This window comes from Urocampus carinirostris, chromosome 1 (assembly GCF_059441175.1).
Source record: "Urocampus carinirostris isolate Australia breed hairy pipefish chromosome 1, RoL_Ucar_1.0, whole genome shotgun sequence".
Classification (NCBI taxonomy): Eukaryota; Metazoa; Chordata; class Actinopteri; order Syngnathiformes; family Syngnathidae; genus Urocampus; species Urocampus carinirostris.
Window position 1 is genome coordinate 64,620,697 of NC_142349.1, and position 15,824 is coordinate 64,636,520.

Here is a 15,824-nt window from a genome sequence, read left to right on the forward strand (position 1 = left end):
GTTAAAGTAACCCTACCCAACCCTGTGTATTCAGTTGATATGTTTATAATTTTTTGTTGAAACACGCCTGTGTGGAGAGAAACTAACCAATTATTTTTGTCAGTCTAACTAACAATTTAAGGACAACAAATCCATTTTCCGAATAATTGCCAGCTATATTTCCAAGTAGTTGCTTGTTAAACTACCCTTTGGATTAGAAATTTGAAAAATTATAGAAATGTTCACTTCCGTAAATATTTGTCAATTCTTCTTCTCGATGATCATTTAAAATAAAACATTTTTTTAACGTCGGACTAAAAACTGGTAAATAACGTCTTTGAAAACAAATCTTAATATTGTGGTTTGGTTGTTGATCTTTTTTGCATTTAAAACAATATTTTTTCCCCCGATCTAAAATATGAAAATACAAAGACGATGCTTGAAAAAAAGCAACATTTTTGTCTTCTTATTAAAAGTGACAATTTTGTATAATATTTTGAGACTAGTAATTTGCAATAACTAAGGAGAAAGAAACTATTGCCATTTTACATAGTACATAAATAAAATGGATGTCCTGTGTTTATACTATTAAAATATTATTGTAATATTATTATAGTACATTCTTACATTACAATATTAATGTAGCACTGCTATAATAGTATTATTAATCTTATTAATATTACTTAGAGCTGATCAATTAATACATTTTCTACAACGTGAATTTGAAAAAAAAAAATGGGAATGTAAATTTTTTGGGTCCAACTGATAAATCGACTAAATAACATTAATCCAACGATCGTTATTGTCACCCAAATTTCTGAGCTGTGTGTTTTGGGATGGATGTATTTATCTATTTACCGTATTCAGTACAACGTACACTTGTTTATAGCGTCAGTTTTTTAATTAAAAATCGGTAATACATTTTGTCAGTTTTTCTCAGCTCAAACTTGGACTTCGATGCAACGGGAATCAAACACGGTTTCGCTGAGGTCAAATCCTGTCCACTGGAACACCAGTGGCATAGATGGTTTTCGAAAAGGCATTCGATTTTGCTCATTATCGCACATTTTTAGTCACGGTACCAGAGACTAATGTCAATTTCATTGTGCATTTCACATGTTACAATAACAATAAATTAAGTTATATTCTAAGCATTGTAAGTGCACACACATTGTTGAATATGTGAGGCCATGAATAAAATACCATAAATTCCGGACTCTAAGCCGCTACTTTTTTCCCAAACTTTCAACCCTGCGGCTTATTCAGTGATGCGGCCAATTTATGTAATTTTTCTAACAGCCGCCAGCGGCGCTCGAGTATAAAAGGTAAGATTTAGACCAGTGGAATATACGCGCAGAGGAAGACTGCAACTTCTTAGCTTGTGCACAAATTAAATTAGCGTAGACATATCTTCATCATGCAAATTGCAAAAAGAAAGGCACATGACGTAACTAAAAGCAAACGAGCAGTCCGATAAAGAAGGAAACAGTTACTACACGTAAACTTTACTTTTTTTTAACAGACCCGTTTATTGTGTCGTGAGCGTGTTGCTAGTAGCGTTTTGCTACCCTTCACAGACACGGTTTGAGATGAAAGTTATTATTAAATCTTTGAAAACTCTCTCGGTGTACCGTCTTTCTTTGTAAATATGTGTAACCATGTATAATATGTATTTGCAACTGTATATTTTTGTAATGTATTTATTTTAGAAACTTATTCTGATATGTTTTGCACGAGCAAATGAGAAAGAAGGGGCGGGGCAAACGCGGGCTGACGGGAAGTGGAGTAAAGGTGAGACGTGTTTTTGGACGCGGCCGACAATAGTGGATATATATTTTTCCCACCCTTACCTTTGGAAATATACACTTTTTTCCTTGGATTACTTTCAACGGGCACCCGTACTCTGCAGGTCTGCTTCAAACCTTAAGTACCGGTATCATTTTCCGTTCATTTTGTCGGCTGTAATTTTTAGACTGTGTACGGGTTAATTTTGAGTTGCATTTTTTCAATGTGAGCGCATGCGGCTAATATAAAGGTGTGCCTTGTGTATGTACAAAATCGGTTTTCCTCCCGAAATGTGGTGGGTGCGGATTATAATCAGGTGCGCTCTATAATCCGGAATTTACGGTAATTTATTTTTGATGTAAGGTATGAAATCTATGGTTGGTTGTTTGGTTGGATCCCTTAACCACTTGGGTGGTGGGTGCACAATCTCCTGTAGTGTGTCTTTGGCAAAGGCAACCTGGTGGCGCCAATCCTTCTCCAGGCCAACATGTGTTTCCACTACAGTAATCCCTCGGTTTTCGCGGTTAATAGGGACCAAGACCAACCGCAAAAACTGAAAATCCACGAAGTAGCAGCGCCCCTTCAAAAATGCTTAAAAAAACGTATACAGGTATACAGTATACACCCCCTGTATAAAGTACACCATATAGAATACGTTTAGAGAGAGAGAGAGAGAGAGAGTGAAATTCATGTTATAACAAAAAAAAGTAAAATATGTTGTATGTACGCGGAATAGGACTGCGGCGAAACCACTACGAACCATTCAGTATGATTGTATTAACCGCTCTCAACCACATGCAGCCATTTCGCTTTATTTCGCTTGTTAACACTACACTACTACACTATATTGAAAATAAAAACTGTGAAAATGTGATATTTGATGAGTGTTTGTGAAGCGTTTTGGGAAACAACAGTTCAAAAAATGGTCTGTGTTCATTTGAATGAAAGTGAAAGAGCTACCTTCTGACAATAACAACATACTTTAGCTAGCGGCATCGAATGGCTTTTACAACAAATACACGAAACCACACACAATAAGCCGTGTTTAGGTAGTACAAACAACCGCTCGCTTTTGGTATAATAAAGTCAAACTTGAGATGAAATGTGACAGAAGAGAATATACTTACGTCGCGTCGCCGAGTTCTTTCCTTGATAAACGGAGCGCCACATAAGAAAGGGGTGAGGTGGGAGGAGTTGAAGGGGGGGGTGAAGCGGCAATGACTAAGCATTGTGTCAGGGCCTCCCCCTCCCCTTCACAATAAGAGTGTCCTGCCTCAGTTGACATAACCTCACGCTCAATGGCGTCAAATAAATGCTTTTATTGAAAAGATAAGGTATATTTTTTAGACCCGCGAAGCTCTGAACCCGCAAAAGTGGAACCGCGAAGGTTCCACTGTATATCAACATATATCTAGGGCAAGCCGGCCAAAGGGCTACTGTCATTATATGGTGAAATTGTGACTATTTTTCTTTGTCAAAGATTATTGTATACTGCAGTTGCCAACATTATTGGTGTGGGCCACATATTTTTAATTTTATGACTGAGACTGAGGCCAGTAAAAATTTGATCAAGGGCCGTAATTGGCCCCTGGGCCGGACTTTGGACATGCCTGGTCTGATACGAATCAATAAATGATCCTCTTGTTATTAACCAGTGTGAATTCAATTTTGATCAAGTTACCATAAACAGTACTTTCCTTCCTGATATATCTTTCGCTACTTGGTACACAACCAGTAATAATTACATTCGTTCAAATGGAAAGGAAACAGAAATAAACCAGACGCAAGCTCCATTAGTCTCCTTTTTCGGCACACTTGTTAGATGGCCGCAGGGAAAATTTCGGATTGATTTTCGATTATTTTTCCATCCTGCACACGCATAAAGTTTCAGCTTTGGGCTATTTGCTTGCTCCTCTGTGAACGTCCACAACCGCTCTTTGTTACAGTGGATGAATTCAGCAAAAGACAGCTTGTGGGCTTCAAGTGTTGACGCGCTTCATTTATGTGAATTTATTTGCCGTGAACATTTTTTGAATTCGAACTGATGAATGGAGTCCAGGAGTTGGCAGTACTTGGGATTTGAATATTGATCCAAGTAAATCCACGGAACTATCGGTAGACAACGATCCATTCATTGAATAATTGAACCCTCCCACTTGAGTTAATTTAAATTAACGATAGACACAGCACAAAGATTTTTGGCACTAAAAATGTTTCATTTTTGTTAAATAACCACAATTCATAAAAAGATAGAACTATTTCTAAAACTGTTTCAGAACAATAGTCAAAGAGAGCAGTGTTCTCGTCCCTGCGTCCTAGACACATCATTTTTGCTGGGGACGCATAGTCTCAAATCAACTGGGATGCAACTTTTTTGACACAAAATGGTCATTATTACCGGATTTGTTTTTAAACAAAGATTTACCGCACTCCAAACTTTTCGTCAGGCAGATCCGGCAGATGTTGTTTTGGTCTCGCCGTTCGAGTTTTCGTCTGCACGCCGATCTCGAGTTGTGTGGTGAAAAGTCCGTCTCTTTTTAGAGAACCGGCTTTTTCGGCTCAACTCCTTCAAGAGAGCCGGCTCTCAAACGGCTCACTTGCTTTGATGCATTATATTACGAATTATGATGTTGTATAAAGAAATTAAGAAAAAAAGGAAGTATAAAAGGAGAAAATGAAAAAAAAAGACAGGTTTGTGGTTATCCCTTTTAATCGGTATATTACCAACAATAATTTGATGGAGAAAATGAATTGATAATTTGATGATTAAAACTGAATGAATATATAGATTTATATTATATATTTGTCGCCGATTTACAATTTCAACCTCGATAAGACTAAATTTTGGGGACCCATAGATCTCTGCTTGGACCCATAGATTTTTGAGCATGCGGGTCCCCGGCAATCATCACTTTTCACAGGTAAAATGAACACTGAGAGAGTCAAATGAATGAAGCGGTAATGGAACAAAAATACAATTATAACAAAGTCCAACTATACCTTCCACTGCACAATAGATAAAGCAAATAGTGTAAACCAAAAGGGCGGGAACCTATGGCTCACGAGACATTTATGGCTCTTTCTATGAGTACGTATGACTCAGACACAAAATTGATTTTAAGTTTTCTCCATGCTTTTCCGAATCTGCGCTACCAAATCCTATTGTCGCGCACGTGAAGTTGAACCAATGTTAAGACCAGTGATAGTATTGTCCAGTATATATGGGGCCCATTCTTAACTACAGTTTACAGTCAAGGGGTCACCCCAAAAACCATATTTTGGCCGTACATTGCTAAAAAATACTTTATATGTTCACTGTTGAGCCACCTTTTAATGAAAATCCACAGAACAAACTATAAACACCGAAATGCCAGCAGAGCACCGAGAGCATTTTGATTGGGTGAGCTGTAGAGATGGGTGGAGCCATGCAAATAGTTCAAGCACTTCCTCCTGTCTCTTGCCCTGCGCCTTCTGCGCCGAAGGTAAATACGTTAATATCCTCGTTCAGGGTATTTTGTGACATTTTTAACAAAGGTCTTTGCTCGCACCTTGTTTTGAAACCACTTTTTCAGACAAATATTATGTTCAAAATGAGCCTCATCACTCTTAAGTTACTGCGGGAGGGAGACAAATTTTAAGTGGTGTATGTTTATAGGAAATAGGCTCTGGCATTATTATTGCCTCATAGATTGTATCAAATTGTCAAACATCAGACAGTGAGATAAAATAAGCTTTGTTTGGAAAGCAGGATTGGCAGTTTTGTTATTGTGTCGCTCTTACCCCCCCAAGAAATGCTAAATATATATTTTGCTTTTATGAGTTAAAAAGGGGGAGCAGCACGGCGGCGCAGTGGTTAGCGCGTGTGCGGCACAGTTTTAAGGTCTTGCGGACCTCCTGTGTGGGTTCAAATCTAGCTACCGGACTTACTGTGCGGAGTTTGTATGATCTCCCCGTGCTTGCGTGGGTTTCCTCCGGGCACTCCGGTTTTCCTCCCACATTTCAAAGACATGCATTTCAGGTGGATTGGCCGGTCCAAAATTGTCCCTAGGTGTGAATGAGCGAGCGAGTTGTCTGTCCCTGTGTGCCCTGCGACTGGCTGGCAACCAGTTCAGGGTGTCCCCTGCCCACTGCCCGATGATTGCTGGGATGGGCTCCAGCACCCCCGCGACCCTACTGAGGATAAGCGTTGCAGCTAATGAAATGAGATGATGAGTTAAAAAGGTTCTCAATCCTTTGTGTAAAAAATACAATCTAAAAACCTTTTATAGTATAAATAAATACTTCTACTACTGTTACAGCAAAAAAGTCAACAAATTCATGCCAAAAACATCATCCATGTACTGAACAAGCTCTTTTGGCCCTGTTGTCATAGTTACAATGAAGTTTTGTTCAGTAACAGTAACATGTTTACAATTTTGGTTGCAGCTCGTTTCTCTCTGTAGGGTAAACCTTTCTCATGTTTTTGTAAATTTGACAGACTACACGAATGACACTTGGCATAGTCCTTTTCTGTTGTTAAAAATAAAAACCTGCACTGTGCTGCGCTTACAGTTTTCCTTTGTCATATTTAGCTTCTGACTGCAGATAAATTTGGCCCTGTCTTCTGCCTGTCAGGCAAAAAGCAGCAGCAGGCCCGGTAGGGGGAGCTCCTATAAGTTCACCTGTCAGTCATACAAACATTTATATACTTCTAGAGTGGTGAAGAGGGAGCTGAGCCGAAAGGCAAAGCTCTCGATCTACCGGTCGATCTATGTTACTACCCTCACCTATGGTCGTGAACTTTGGGTTATGACCAAAAGAACACCATACAAGTGGCCGAAATGAGTTTGCTCCGCATGGTGTCTGGGTTCTCCCTTAGAGATAAGGTGAAAAGCTCAGTCATCCAGGAGGATCTCTGTGTAGAGCCACTGCTTCTCCGCATTGAAAGGAGCCAGTTGAGGTGGCTCGGGCATCTGATAAGGATGCCTCCTGGACGCCTCCCTCGGAAGGATAAAGTATCCATCCCAGGACAATAGTATCGATCTGATCCACGTATTAATAATATCGATATTTGGATCATTCCGCCCACCCCTAATGGAGTCATACAGAGTCAATTAGAACAATTGTGAAAGAGAGTGTCTGGTTATTTCTTGCACGGATGAAATTATTTCTATTTTAATCACCAATTTGTGTTTCTAGTTAGTATCACATTGTTCGGGTTAAGTCTTAAGCCTTTTGTCACCATGACGACCGGGGTATCGGACTAAGCAAGGCCGTTCATTGTGACTTCTTCAACCCCTGTAGTGAGGTCTTGTTTGTGGATCGTGCAGAGTGATACCACACGGGATATTATGATTTTTGAGACTCCCTCCAGAGCAGGGCGAGCATATTTACCGACAAATAACTAGCGTGTGCGTGAAGTCGCTACAGGCTAATTTCAATGCATAAACCACAGCCGTATGTGTAACAGTGGGAAGGCAGTGGGAAACGGATCTCTCATGGACACATTTTCATAACCAGGCGGAAAAATAGAGAGCTAATTGGTTGTTTGAGGAAAGACCCAACTGTTTTGAGGAAAGCAATTAAGTTGCCAATTTGCATGATATACCGTAAATTCCGGACTATAGAGCGCACCTGATTATAAGCCGCACCCACCACATTTTAAGAGGAAAACCGATTTTGTACATACACAAGCCGCACCTGTAAATAAGCCGCATGCACCCACATTTAAACATGTAACACAAACACATAATTAACCCAAACCCGACTTCAAGTCCCGCGATTGAAACTAAATGTCCTTCATTAAAGTCCACAGTCCAGAAATCACAGCCGGCAAAATGAACGGAAAATGATACAGGTACTTAAGGTTTGACGCAGACCTGCAGAGTCCAGGTCCCGCTGAAAGTAATCCAAGGAAAAAAAGTATATATTTCCAAAGGTAAGGGTGGGAAAAATATATCAGATGAACACATTTACTCATGCAACTCCTTTTTCTTGAACCAACTTTTTATCCCCTCTTCTTTCCTTGTCTGTCCCTCACCTTTAGTGGTCCCCACTTAAACTCGGCAACCCGCGTTTGTTCCGCCCCTCGTTTTTCGTTCACCCGTGCGAAACATATCAGAATAAGTGTCTAAAATAAATACAAATAAATTACAAAAATATACAATTGCAAATACATATTATACATGGGTTACATATATTTACAAAGAAAGACGGTACACCGAGAGAGTTTTCAAAGCTTTAATAATAATAATATAGCTTTGACAGGGCAGTTAATGGTAGCAACACTCGAGCGCCGCTAGCGGCCATGAGAAAAATTACGTAAATATGCCGCATCACTGAATAAGCCGCAGGGTTGAAAGTTAGGGAAAAAAGTAGCGGCTTATAGTCCGGAATTTACGGTAATCATTAAAGTTGAAATTAATTTTAGTTGGTATGGATGCATGTATCTCCAGAATCCATGAAGTCACATGTGGGGTTCTCCAAGGTTCAATTTTAGGCAAGGTACTTGTTAATCTGTATATGCTTCCCCTTGGGGGTATCAATTTCTATAGTTACGACAGCCAGATGCACATTTTTGATTTCCCATGATGACACAAGTCCTTTAGATACCCTTGTAAAATATATTTTAGATATTAAGTCATGGATGGCAGAGAACTTCCTACAGCTCAACTAGGACAAAACCAAATGATATATTGTCCGAACCAGAACAAATGGTAGACTCAATCGCGTAAAGTTTCTCACAAGTTTATCGAGACATAGACGAAAAATCAGCGGGAAGCAAGCCGTTCGCGGAATCGGAGCGTGTTCGGAATGCGGAAGTGGATCTTCCAGAGCGGGAGATTGTAGCGTGGTCAAACAGAAAAACGGGTCGTTAGCCGGGACGGGAGATCAGAACCCGATCGGGGTCAAAAAACGGGTCGTAGCCGGAGACAAACGGGAAAATCAGGAGCAGACGGGTGGGATACGGGTGACAAAATGGGACTGATGGTAGTCAGAGTCAAAATGCTTGCCTTGTGTAAACCGAGATTGGCTGACGGACTGGCAAAAGGGTGAGTGAAAGCACTGAGCTTAAATAGGAGGGGGAATCACTCAGGTAACCAGCAACAGGAGCCAAAATGTGTAGGATTAGGAATACAAGCCATATGAGAATTGTCACATAGCTAAATACATAGCCTTTCACGGGAATTTCTCTATCACTAATAATATTCTATCTCTAAGTTTAATAGGTTTCTAATAAGTTAATATCTCTAATAATTTCCTGTTTCTAATTATGTACCATTCCAGGTAATATTCGAAACACGGAGCACCTGAGCTATGACAAGCAGCAGAGCTACAAGATTATGGTGACAGCATTTGACTGCGGTCAGAAGAGCGCAAAGGAGGACGTGGCTGTGCTCATCGAAGTCAAGCCAGTCTGCAAAGCTGGATGGCAAGGTTAGAAATGGCCCAGAAAACCTTGATTTTTTTCAATGTTTCATTGCCGATAGCGGGGGAGGGGGGCAACCTTGCTTGTTCAAATTGGGTCATTTTTCTTAATAGCCTCTCCTAATCGGCTGTGATTTTTATGCTTTATTACCTTTTCCAGGTTTTAAAAAGAATTCCAAAGAATTTAAGTAACTGTCTTCAGCACAATGTTACCTCTTTGCTGCAGCAACACAGCCTTATATGTCCTTGAGCTTCAGAGCCTACGTGTTTCTAAAGTTTTGTTATATTTAGCTCATCATATGATTAAATGCAATACCTGAGTCTCAAACACTCTTCTCCAAAATAACCCATATTCGTTTTGGGGGGTTGTTCTAAAGAAAATGTTTTTGTCACGACCAGAACAGAAGGAGGACCCAGATGCGTAACGGTACTCACAATTTTATTTAAATATAGAGGTGCTCGCTGGACGTGGGAAGCAAGCCGCTCACGGGATCGGAGCGTGATTTTAGCGTAGTTAGACGGAAAAACAGGTCGTTAGACAAGACGGGAGCTCAGAACGTGGCCGGGGTCAAAAAAACGGTCGTTAGCTGGGACGGGAGGTCAAAACGTGGTCGGGGTAAAAAAACGGGTCGTAGCAGGAGACAAACAGAGAAATCAGGAATAGATGAGTGGAAAACTGGTGACGAAACGGGACAGACGGGAGTCAGAGTCAAAGATGCTTGCCTTGTGAAAACAGGCGAGTGAAAGGACTGAGCTTAAATAGGACGGGGAACCAATCAGGTAACCAGCAACTGGCGCCAAACGAGCGGGCACAGGTGAGTGCAATGAGTAATCATGACAGTTTTTGTATGTTTTGTATTACAATATGAACTACAGTATATATATATCTATTGTTTTAAAATGACCTAATTCTATATGTTGTTTTCTACACCACGGCCCAATTTTTATGTTGGTATCTTAATCCAAACGACCCAATTTTTAATGTGTGTTGTTGAAAACGTGTACATTTTTGTGGTTATCTCTCAGAAAATCAACCATTTCTCAAGTTTACTTTAGGAATGAAATAACACTATAAACGTGTGTCCAGTCAACCCAACTAAGGTTCAAGTTAACCCAAGTTAGGTTTCGTTTTCACCCAATTCGTTTGAGAATGAACACTTTCCTAAAAATTGCTTATTTTTCAATTATGGTTTTCTGTTTGATTCTCAAAAATGTTATTGCAGTTGTCACCTATGTGGTGCCCGCCAGCACCAAGTTGCCCCTAAGAACGCCTGAGTAGCTTTTGTACTGGGATTGAATGTTGCTCACCAGTGACGGGTCATTGTAATTTTCTAGGAAATGTAATTTCTAACCTATTTGATGTTACTTTGAGTCTCTTTTAATCCTACTTATAATAAATAAACCTGTTAATAACATAGTCATAACATAATAACAACATAGTAATAACATTATTAGTTGATAATTTAGTAATGTTTATCAAACCAACAGCTTACTGCAGCAATCCATAACAAAGAAATACCTCTTAGTTTCAAAAAGATTGTTGATGTGTGTTTTGTTATATCACAGTTTTGTCTTCTGCTCAGACTTTGCACTCAAAGTGTCATAAATTAGCAGTCATTTTTTTAAGATTGTGTTTGATAACTCAAGCAAAACAGTGACATGTACATAATTAATGATTGTTATTATGCAAAATTATTTTGAACCCAGTGAAATGCGCAGCTTTCACTTTGACAGCACACATTTTTTTCCTCGAGGGAATTTAGTTTCATTTTTGTACGAATGTCTCTCGCGGAGATAAAAAAAAAAAAGAAAAAGCTCTTGAGAGAAAGTTGACTGGGAGTGCTCCCTCCAACGCGGGAGCCCAACGCTTCCCCCGTTTCCTCACCTGTCAACGCTGACAGCATCTCACAAGTCCGACTCGCCAAGGAATGAAAGAGGAAGTGAGGGCCGCGTCGAGAAAGACAACTCGAGGGAAAAGAGCAAGAAACTAAGTTGGGATGAAACGGTGCTGTCCTGAAACACCGCCCACCTTTTTGGGGCCAAAGTCTGGTTCGCTCCGTTAGCAGCAGAAAGGTCGCGGTTTATATAGGAGGTCTCGTGTGAATGCTCCCGGCCTGCGGGGTGAAATAAAAATGAGTTCTCTAAATATACTTGTCTTGCGCTTTCACGCAACGCTGAACGACTTTTAAGATGCGGCTCGGAGCTTTCAAGCAACACTCGTTACATTCAGTGAATATAACGAGATGTGAGGGGAAAAAACGAAGCTTGATGCAATTTGCTGCACAGGACGAATACATGTAAATCTCAGACCGGTGTCACGATCGGTTCGACCTGGACCTGATGCATGACTTTATCAATTTGATGTTTTTAGGGGTTTTTTTGTGCAAAATGGACCCATTTTTGTGGACTGATATGTACGATATGATCACAGAAAATAAGAATACATTTTGGGGGGAGTAGAAACAAAACAAAAACAAAAAAAACAATTTGGCTGTCACGGTTGCCATGGCACCCAATTGGCCCTGCACGTGTGGCACCAGCTGCGGCTCGTTGACAGATTGGCTTCCCTTCTTTTTAAGCTCAGTGCTCTCTTTCACCCTTTGTTAGTCCGTCAACGAACCTCTGCCCCGCAAGATGTGGGTTTTGACTCTGTCCGGTTCCCAGCCTGTCTTTCCTGTCCGATATTGTTCCTGTCTATTTTGCCCTGTTTAATATCGATCTCCAGTTTTGTTTCCGTCTAGTTTGTCCTGTTTAATTTCGAGTTTTTATATCAATCCTGTCTACAGAATAAAATGTCAGCGTAAGTACTTGTCCAAGACTGATTATTCCATACTTATTGCTAGGGGTTGTTTAATACATTAAGTGCCATTGACGGCAATGTATGTCATATTGATATTCCCCGATTGAAGTAGATTTGTCAGGACTAGAACGGAAACAGGACCCACTTGCGTGACGTTTACCACAAGTTTTATTGAAGGAAAGAGGAAGGGCTGAGCCCACGATCCGGTGTTCGCTGGAGGCGGGAGGCAAATCGCTCTAGTACTCGGATTGTGATCTGAACACAGAAGTGGATCTTCCGTAGCGAGCGATGGCGGTGTCAGGGACGGAAAAACCGGTCGATTGTCGGGACACGAGAGCAAAAACGTGGTCGGGGACAGAAACGGGTCGTAAGCCAGGACGGGAGAGCAGACATAATCCGAATCAAAACGGGTTGTAGCCCGAGACAAACTGGAGCAAAAACGGGACAGGCAGGGGTCAGGGTGTAAAAAGGCTTGCCTTGTATACACGGAGATTCGCAGACGGACTGACAACAGGGGATTGACAGGGCTAAGTTCAAATAGTGACAGGGAGCCAATCAGAACCCGCGGTGGTTGGCGCCAAATGAGCGGGCACAGGTGATTCCAATCGGTAATCATGACCTGGGTATCTGTGAATGAGTCAATGAACTTGTATCCTATGGCAACAACAGTACACTCATTAACCGCAATCATCAACAACTCATTTATTAAAACAAAAGCGTCTTCATCAAGAGATCAGAAACCTGCTAAATGTTCATCTTATTTTGACTAATGGCTGTCATCTTTTCAGGCTGGAACAAGCGAGTGGACTATGAGCCCGGCACCGGGAGCAAGCCTCTCTTTCCAAAGCTTCACTTGGAAACATGCGGAGAACCCTTATCCGGTATTAAAGTGATGGTGGAGCTGCAAACCAGTCATATCGGGAAGGGCTGCGACCGAGAGACTTACTCTGAAAAGTCGCTTCAAAAACTTTGCGGTGAGTAGAGACAAGCGGGCGATGGGATACTGGGTCGAAGCGCCGTTTGCAATAATAGAATAAAAGGGCCAGGGATGGATTTAGAATGCTTGTTGGAGACGTCTCGCTGATGTTGAGCGGCTGAGTGCCGTCGTCATGGGAGACAATGAAATTTTAATTAAACGTAAGAAATTGCATTTTATGTCTGGCTCCCTTTTTATGAAAAAAAAAAATCCAATGCGCTTATTGTAGTCGTGGAGACTGCTCGGAATTACATTGTATGTTTTTAATGAAGTCTCCATTCCAAGCTGCGATACAGTCGTTATCACATTCTATTGATAAACTTGTTAAATAAACACTGCAGTAAGTCAAGAAAATAAACCACAAAGTGAATTGAACCCAAATGAACTAATTTTGGTGGGTTGATTTCTAAAACATGCCCCAGTTTTTGTTTTTTTTTGGCTTGATTGCACACAAGCTGACCCAGTTTTTCTGTGGTCTGTTTTTTATAACACAACCCAGATTTTGGGTTATTTATATAAAAAACACTGTTTCAGGAGGTTTAAGCATATATAGTTCCTTCCATCCATTATCTGCAAATCTTATCCTCAGTAGGGTCACGGGGGTGCTGGAGCCCATCCCAGCTTTCTTCAGGCAGTGGGCAAGGGACACCCTGAACTGCTTGCCAGCCAGGCACAGGGCACACAGAGACTACTCACTCGCTCATTCACACGTCTAGGTACAATTTGGACCGGCCAATTAACCTGATATGCATGGTTTTGGAATGTGGGAGGAAACCGGAGTGTCCGGAGGAATCCCACGCAAGCACGGGGAGAACATGCAAACTCCACACAGGAAGGTTCGATCTCATGACCTCAGAACTGTGTCGAATATATATTAATATTAATATTGGACACCTGAAAAGGCAATTTCATAGAATGCCAGTTTGTAATTTTGTCCATTACTGCGTTTGTCATTTTGACTACTACATTAATTGTCGCTGTCAGCCAATCATGTTGCTATTCTTCTGCTTTTGTAACCTATGGGTATGCAATAAAAAGGTTGGACTTTTTTTTCTGAAGGCTTCTCTCCCTGTCTTCCTTGCAAAAATATATATACAGACGCTCCCCTACATACGACCATTCGACGTACGAAAAACGGTAAAGATGAACATTTTTTTCGGGATGTCGAAAAATATCAGGACATTGCTGTAAGTTAGATTTTGTATTGTGTGCACCTTTTTTCGAGTTCAGGACGGTACTGTAATACTTCTTTTCACCGTGTGGCGCTGTGAGAACTCACCCAGCAATCCACCCCGAACAAGAAATCCGGCTTCCTCTTCCTAGTTCGTGTGTAAACATTTCATACTGTATCTCCAGCGCGCTAAGAACTTTGACATTTTTATTATTTTAAATCTCGCGCATCCATTCAATATGGTTGGTGTAAAGTGTGAAGAAGAGGCGAGCCGTTTCTTTTGAAATCAAAATGTAATAAGAAAGCTTGATGCGGTTGACAAATTGGTTGGATCGCTTTTTTTCGTCCACTTTCTACCACGGAGGAGGACGTCGCCTAACTTTTGAAGCGCATCTTTCAAAAGTAAGTTAAACTCAACTTTATTTACCTTTATAGAGCATATTATTTTATGAAATGTTTATTTCTTAGTGCAAAACAATACAGGTTACCTATACAAGCCTTAAACATACTTTTATAAACCTTAAACATACAAAATATAGCATTGAAGCAACTTACGCACAAATTGTACTTACAAACAATCGTCCGGAATCTCTTCCGTAAGTAGGGCAGCGTCTGTACTCAATAGAGAAAATGTTTAACTTTTGACTTTTTAGGGACACCTCAAACAACACACCTTACCTCAAACATAGTAAACCAGGCGTAGCAATGACAAGTCAGTTGGTCTTGCTGTATGTGCTGTTGAAGAAAAGCAATGTTCCTACTTTTGATTTACTGTAGACTACGTCAGTTTCTATGATACTACATAAGCAACCTGACCTCGAGGTATTTTCCGACAGGCGCGGCATCGGGCAGCACGGATCTCCTTCCCTCGCCGAGCCCGTCTGCCAATTGGACGGTTTCCCTGGTGACGGACAGCGGACGTGACAGCGACCTCATCTACCGCTTTGACGGCCAGCAGGCGGCAAACGTCCCCGATCACGTTGTGCCTCAAAACCTGACCGATCAGTTCACCATCGCCACCTGGATGAAGCACGGACCCAGCCCGGGACTCAGAGCCGAGAAGGAAACCCTACTGTGCAACTCTGATAAAACGGGTGAGGAAACTTGAAAATAAATCCAAAAATCTGATTCATAGTCAAAAATTATTGATTGCAGTAGGAGTCTCTGCCACTAAAATTTGAAATTTTTGACATTGTGTCTGGAACAAACTTTGGTCCCAAGCTGTAATACGTAATTGGTAAATGGTCTGCATTTATATAGCGCTTTTCAAGTCAATGAAGACCCCCCAAAGCGCTTTACAATGTGCTTCACACTTACCCATTCACACACACACTCACACACCAATAGGGAGTCAGCCATGCAAGGCGCCGACCTGTGATCGGGGGCATTAGGGATTCAGTGTCTTGCCCAAGGACACTTCAACATATGTCTAGTCAAGTTATTTGTATAGCCCTTAATCACAAAGCGTCTCAAAGGGCTTCACAGGTTATTACACAGACTATTTTTTTCAGACTATTATTACACCATCCCCTGATCTGGAACCAACATGAGGGCAAGGAAAAACTCAAAAAACCTTAACATGAGGAAAATGAAGAAACCTTGAGAAGGGACCGCACATGTGGTATCCCCCTTCCAGGATTACCAGACAGCAAAGGATGTTGCAATCACAAATAATACAGATAACACGGAGGTGCCGGGAATCGAAC

General features: G+C 41.1%; 1 protein-coding gene and 1 long non-coding RNA gene across 6 annotated transcripts in view; one reads left to right on the forward strand and one right to left on the reverse strand.

Moving 5' to 3' along the window:
- clstn2a (calsyntenin 2a) overlaps window positions 1-15,824 on the forward strand; it is a 248,515-nt gene that overhangs the window by 188,624 nt on the left and 44,067 nt on the right. Inside the window, exons 6-8 of the mRNA XM_088348430.1 lie at window positions 9,031-9,180; window positions 12,760-12,945; window positions 14,955-15,212. Coding sequence (XP_088204556.1) covers window positions 9,031-9,180; window positions 12,760-12,945; window positions 14,955-15,212 — 594 coding nt within the window. The remainder of the gene's footprint in view (window positions 1-9,030; window positions 9,181-12,759; window positions 12,946-14,954; window positions 15,213-15,824) is intronic.
- LOC148376553 (uncharacterized) overlaps window positions 14,797-15,824 on the reverse strand; it is a 42,477-nt gene continuing 41,449 nt past the window's right edge. For 4 of the 5 annotated variants that reach the window (XR_015852117.1, XR_015852120.1, XR_015852116.1 and 1 more), the window contains 2 exons: window positions 14,935-15,138; window positions 14,797-14,853 (listed from right to left, as the gene is read on the reverse strand). This is a non-coding gene — a long non-coding RNA (uncharacterized LOC148376553). Of the gene's footprint in view, window positions 14,854-14,934; window positions 15,201-15,824 lie in introns of all 5 variants that reach the window. The other variant, XR_015852118.1, reaches the window with a different exon arrangement.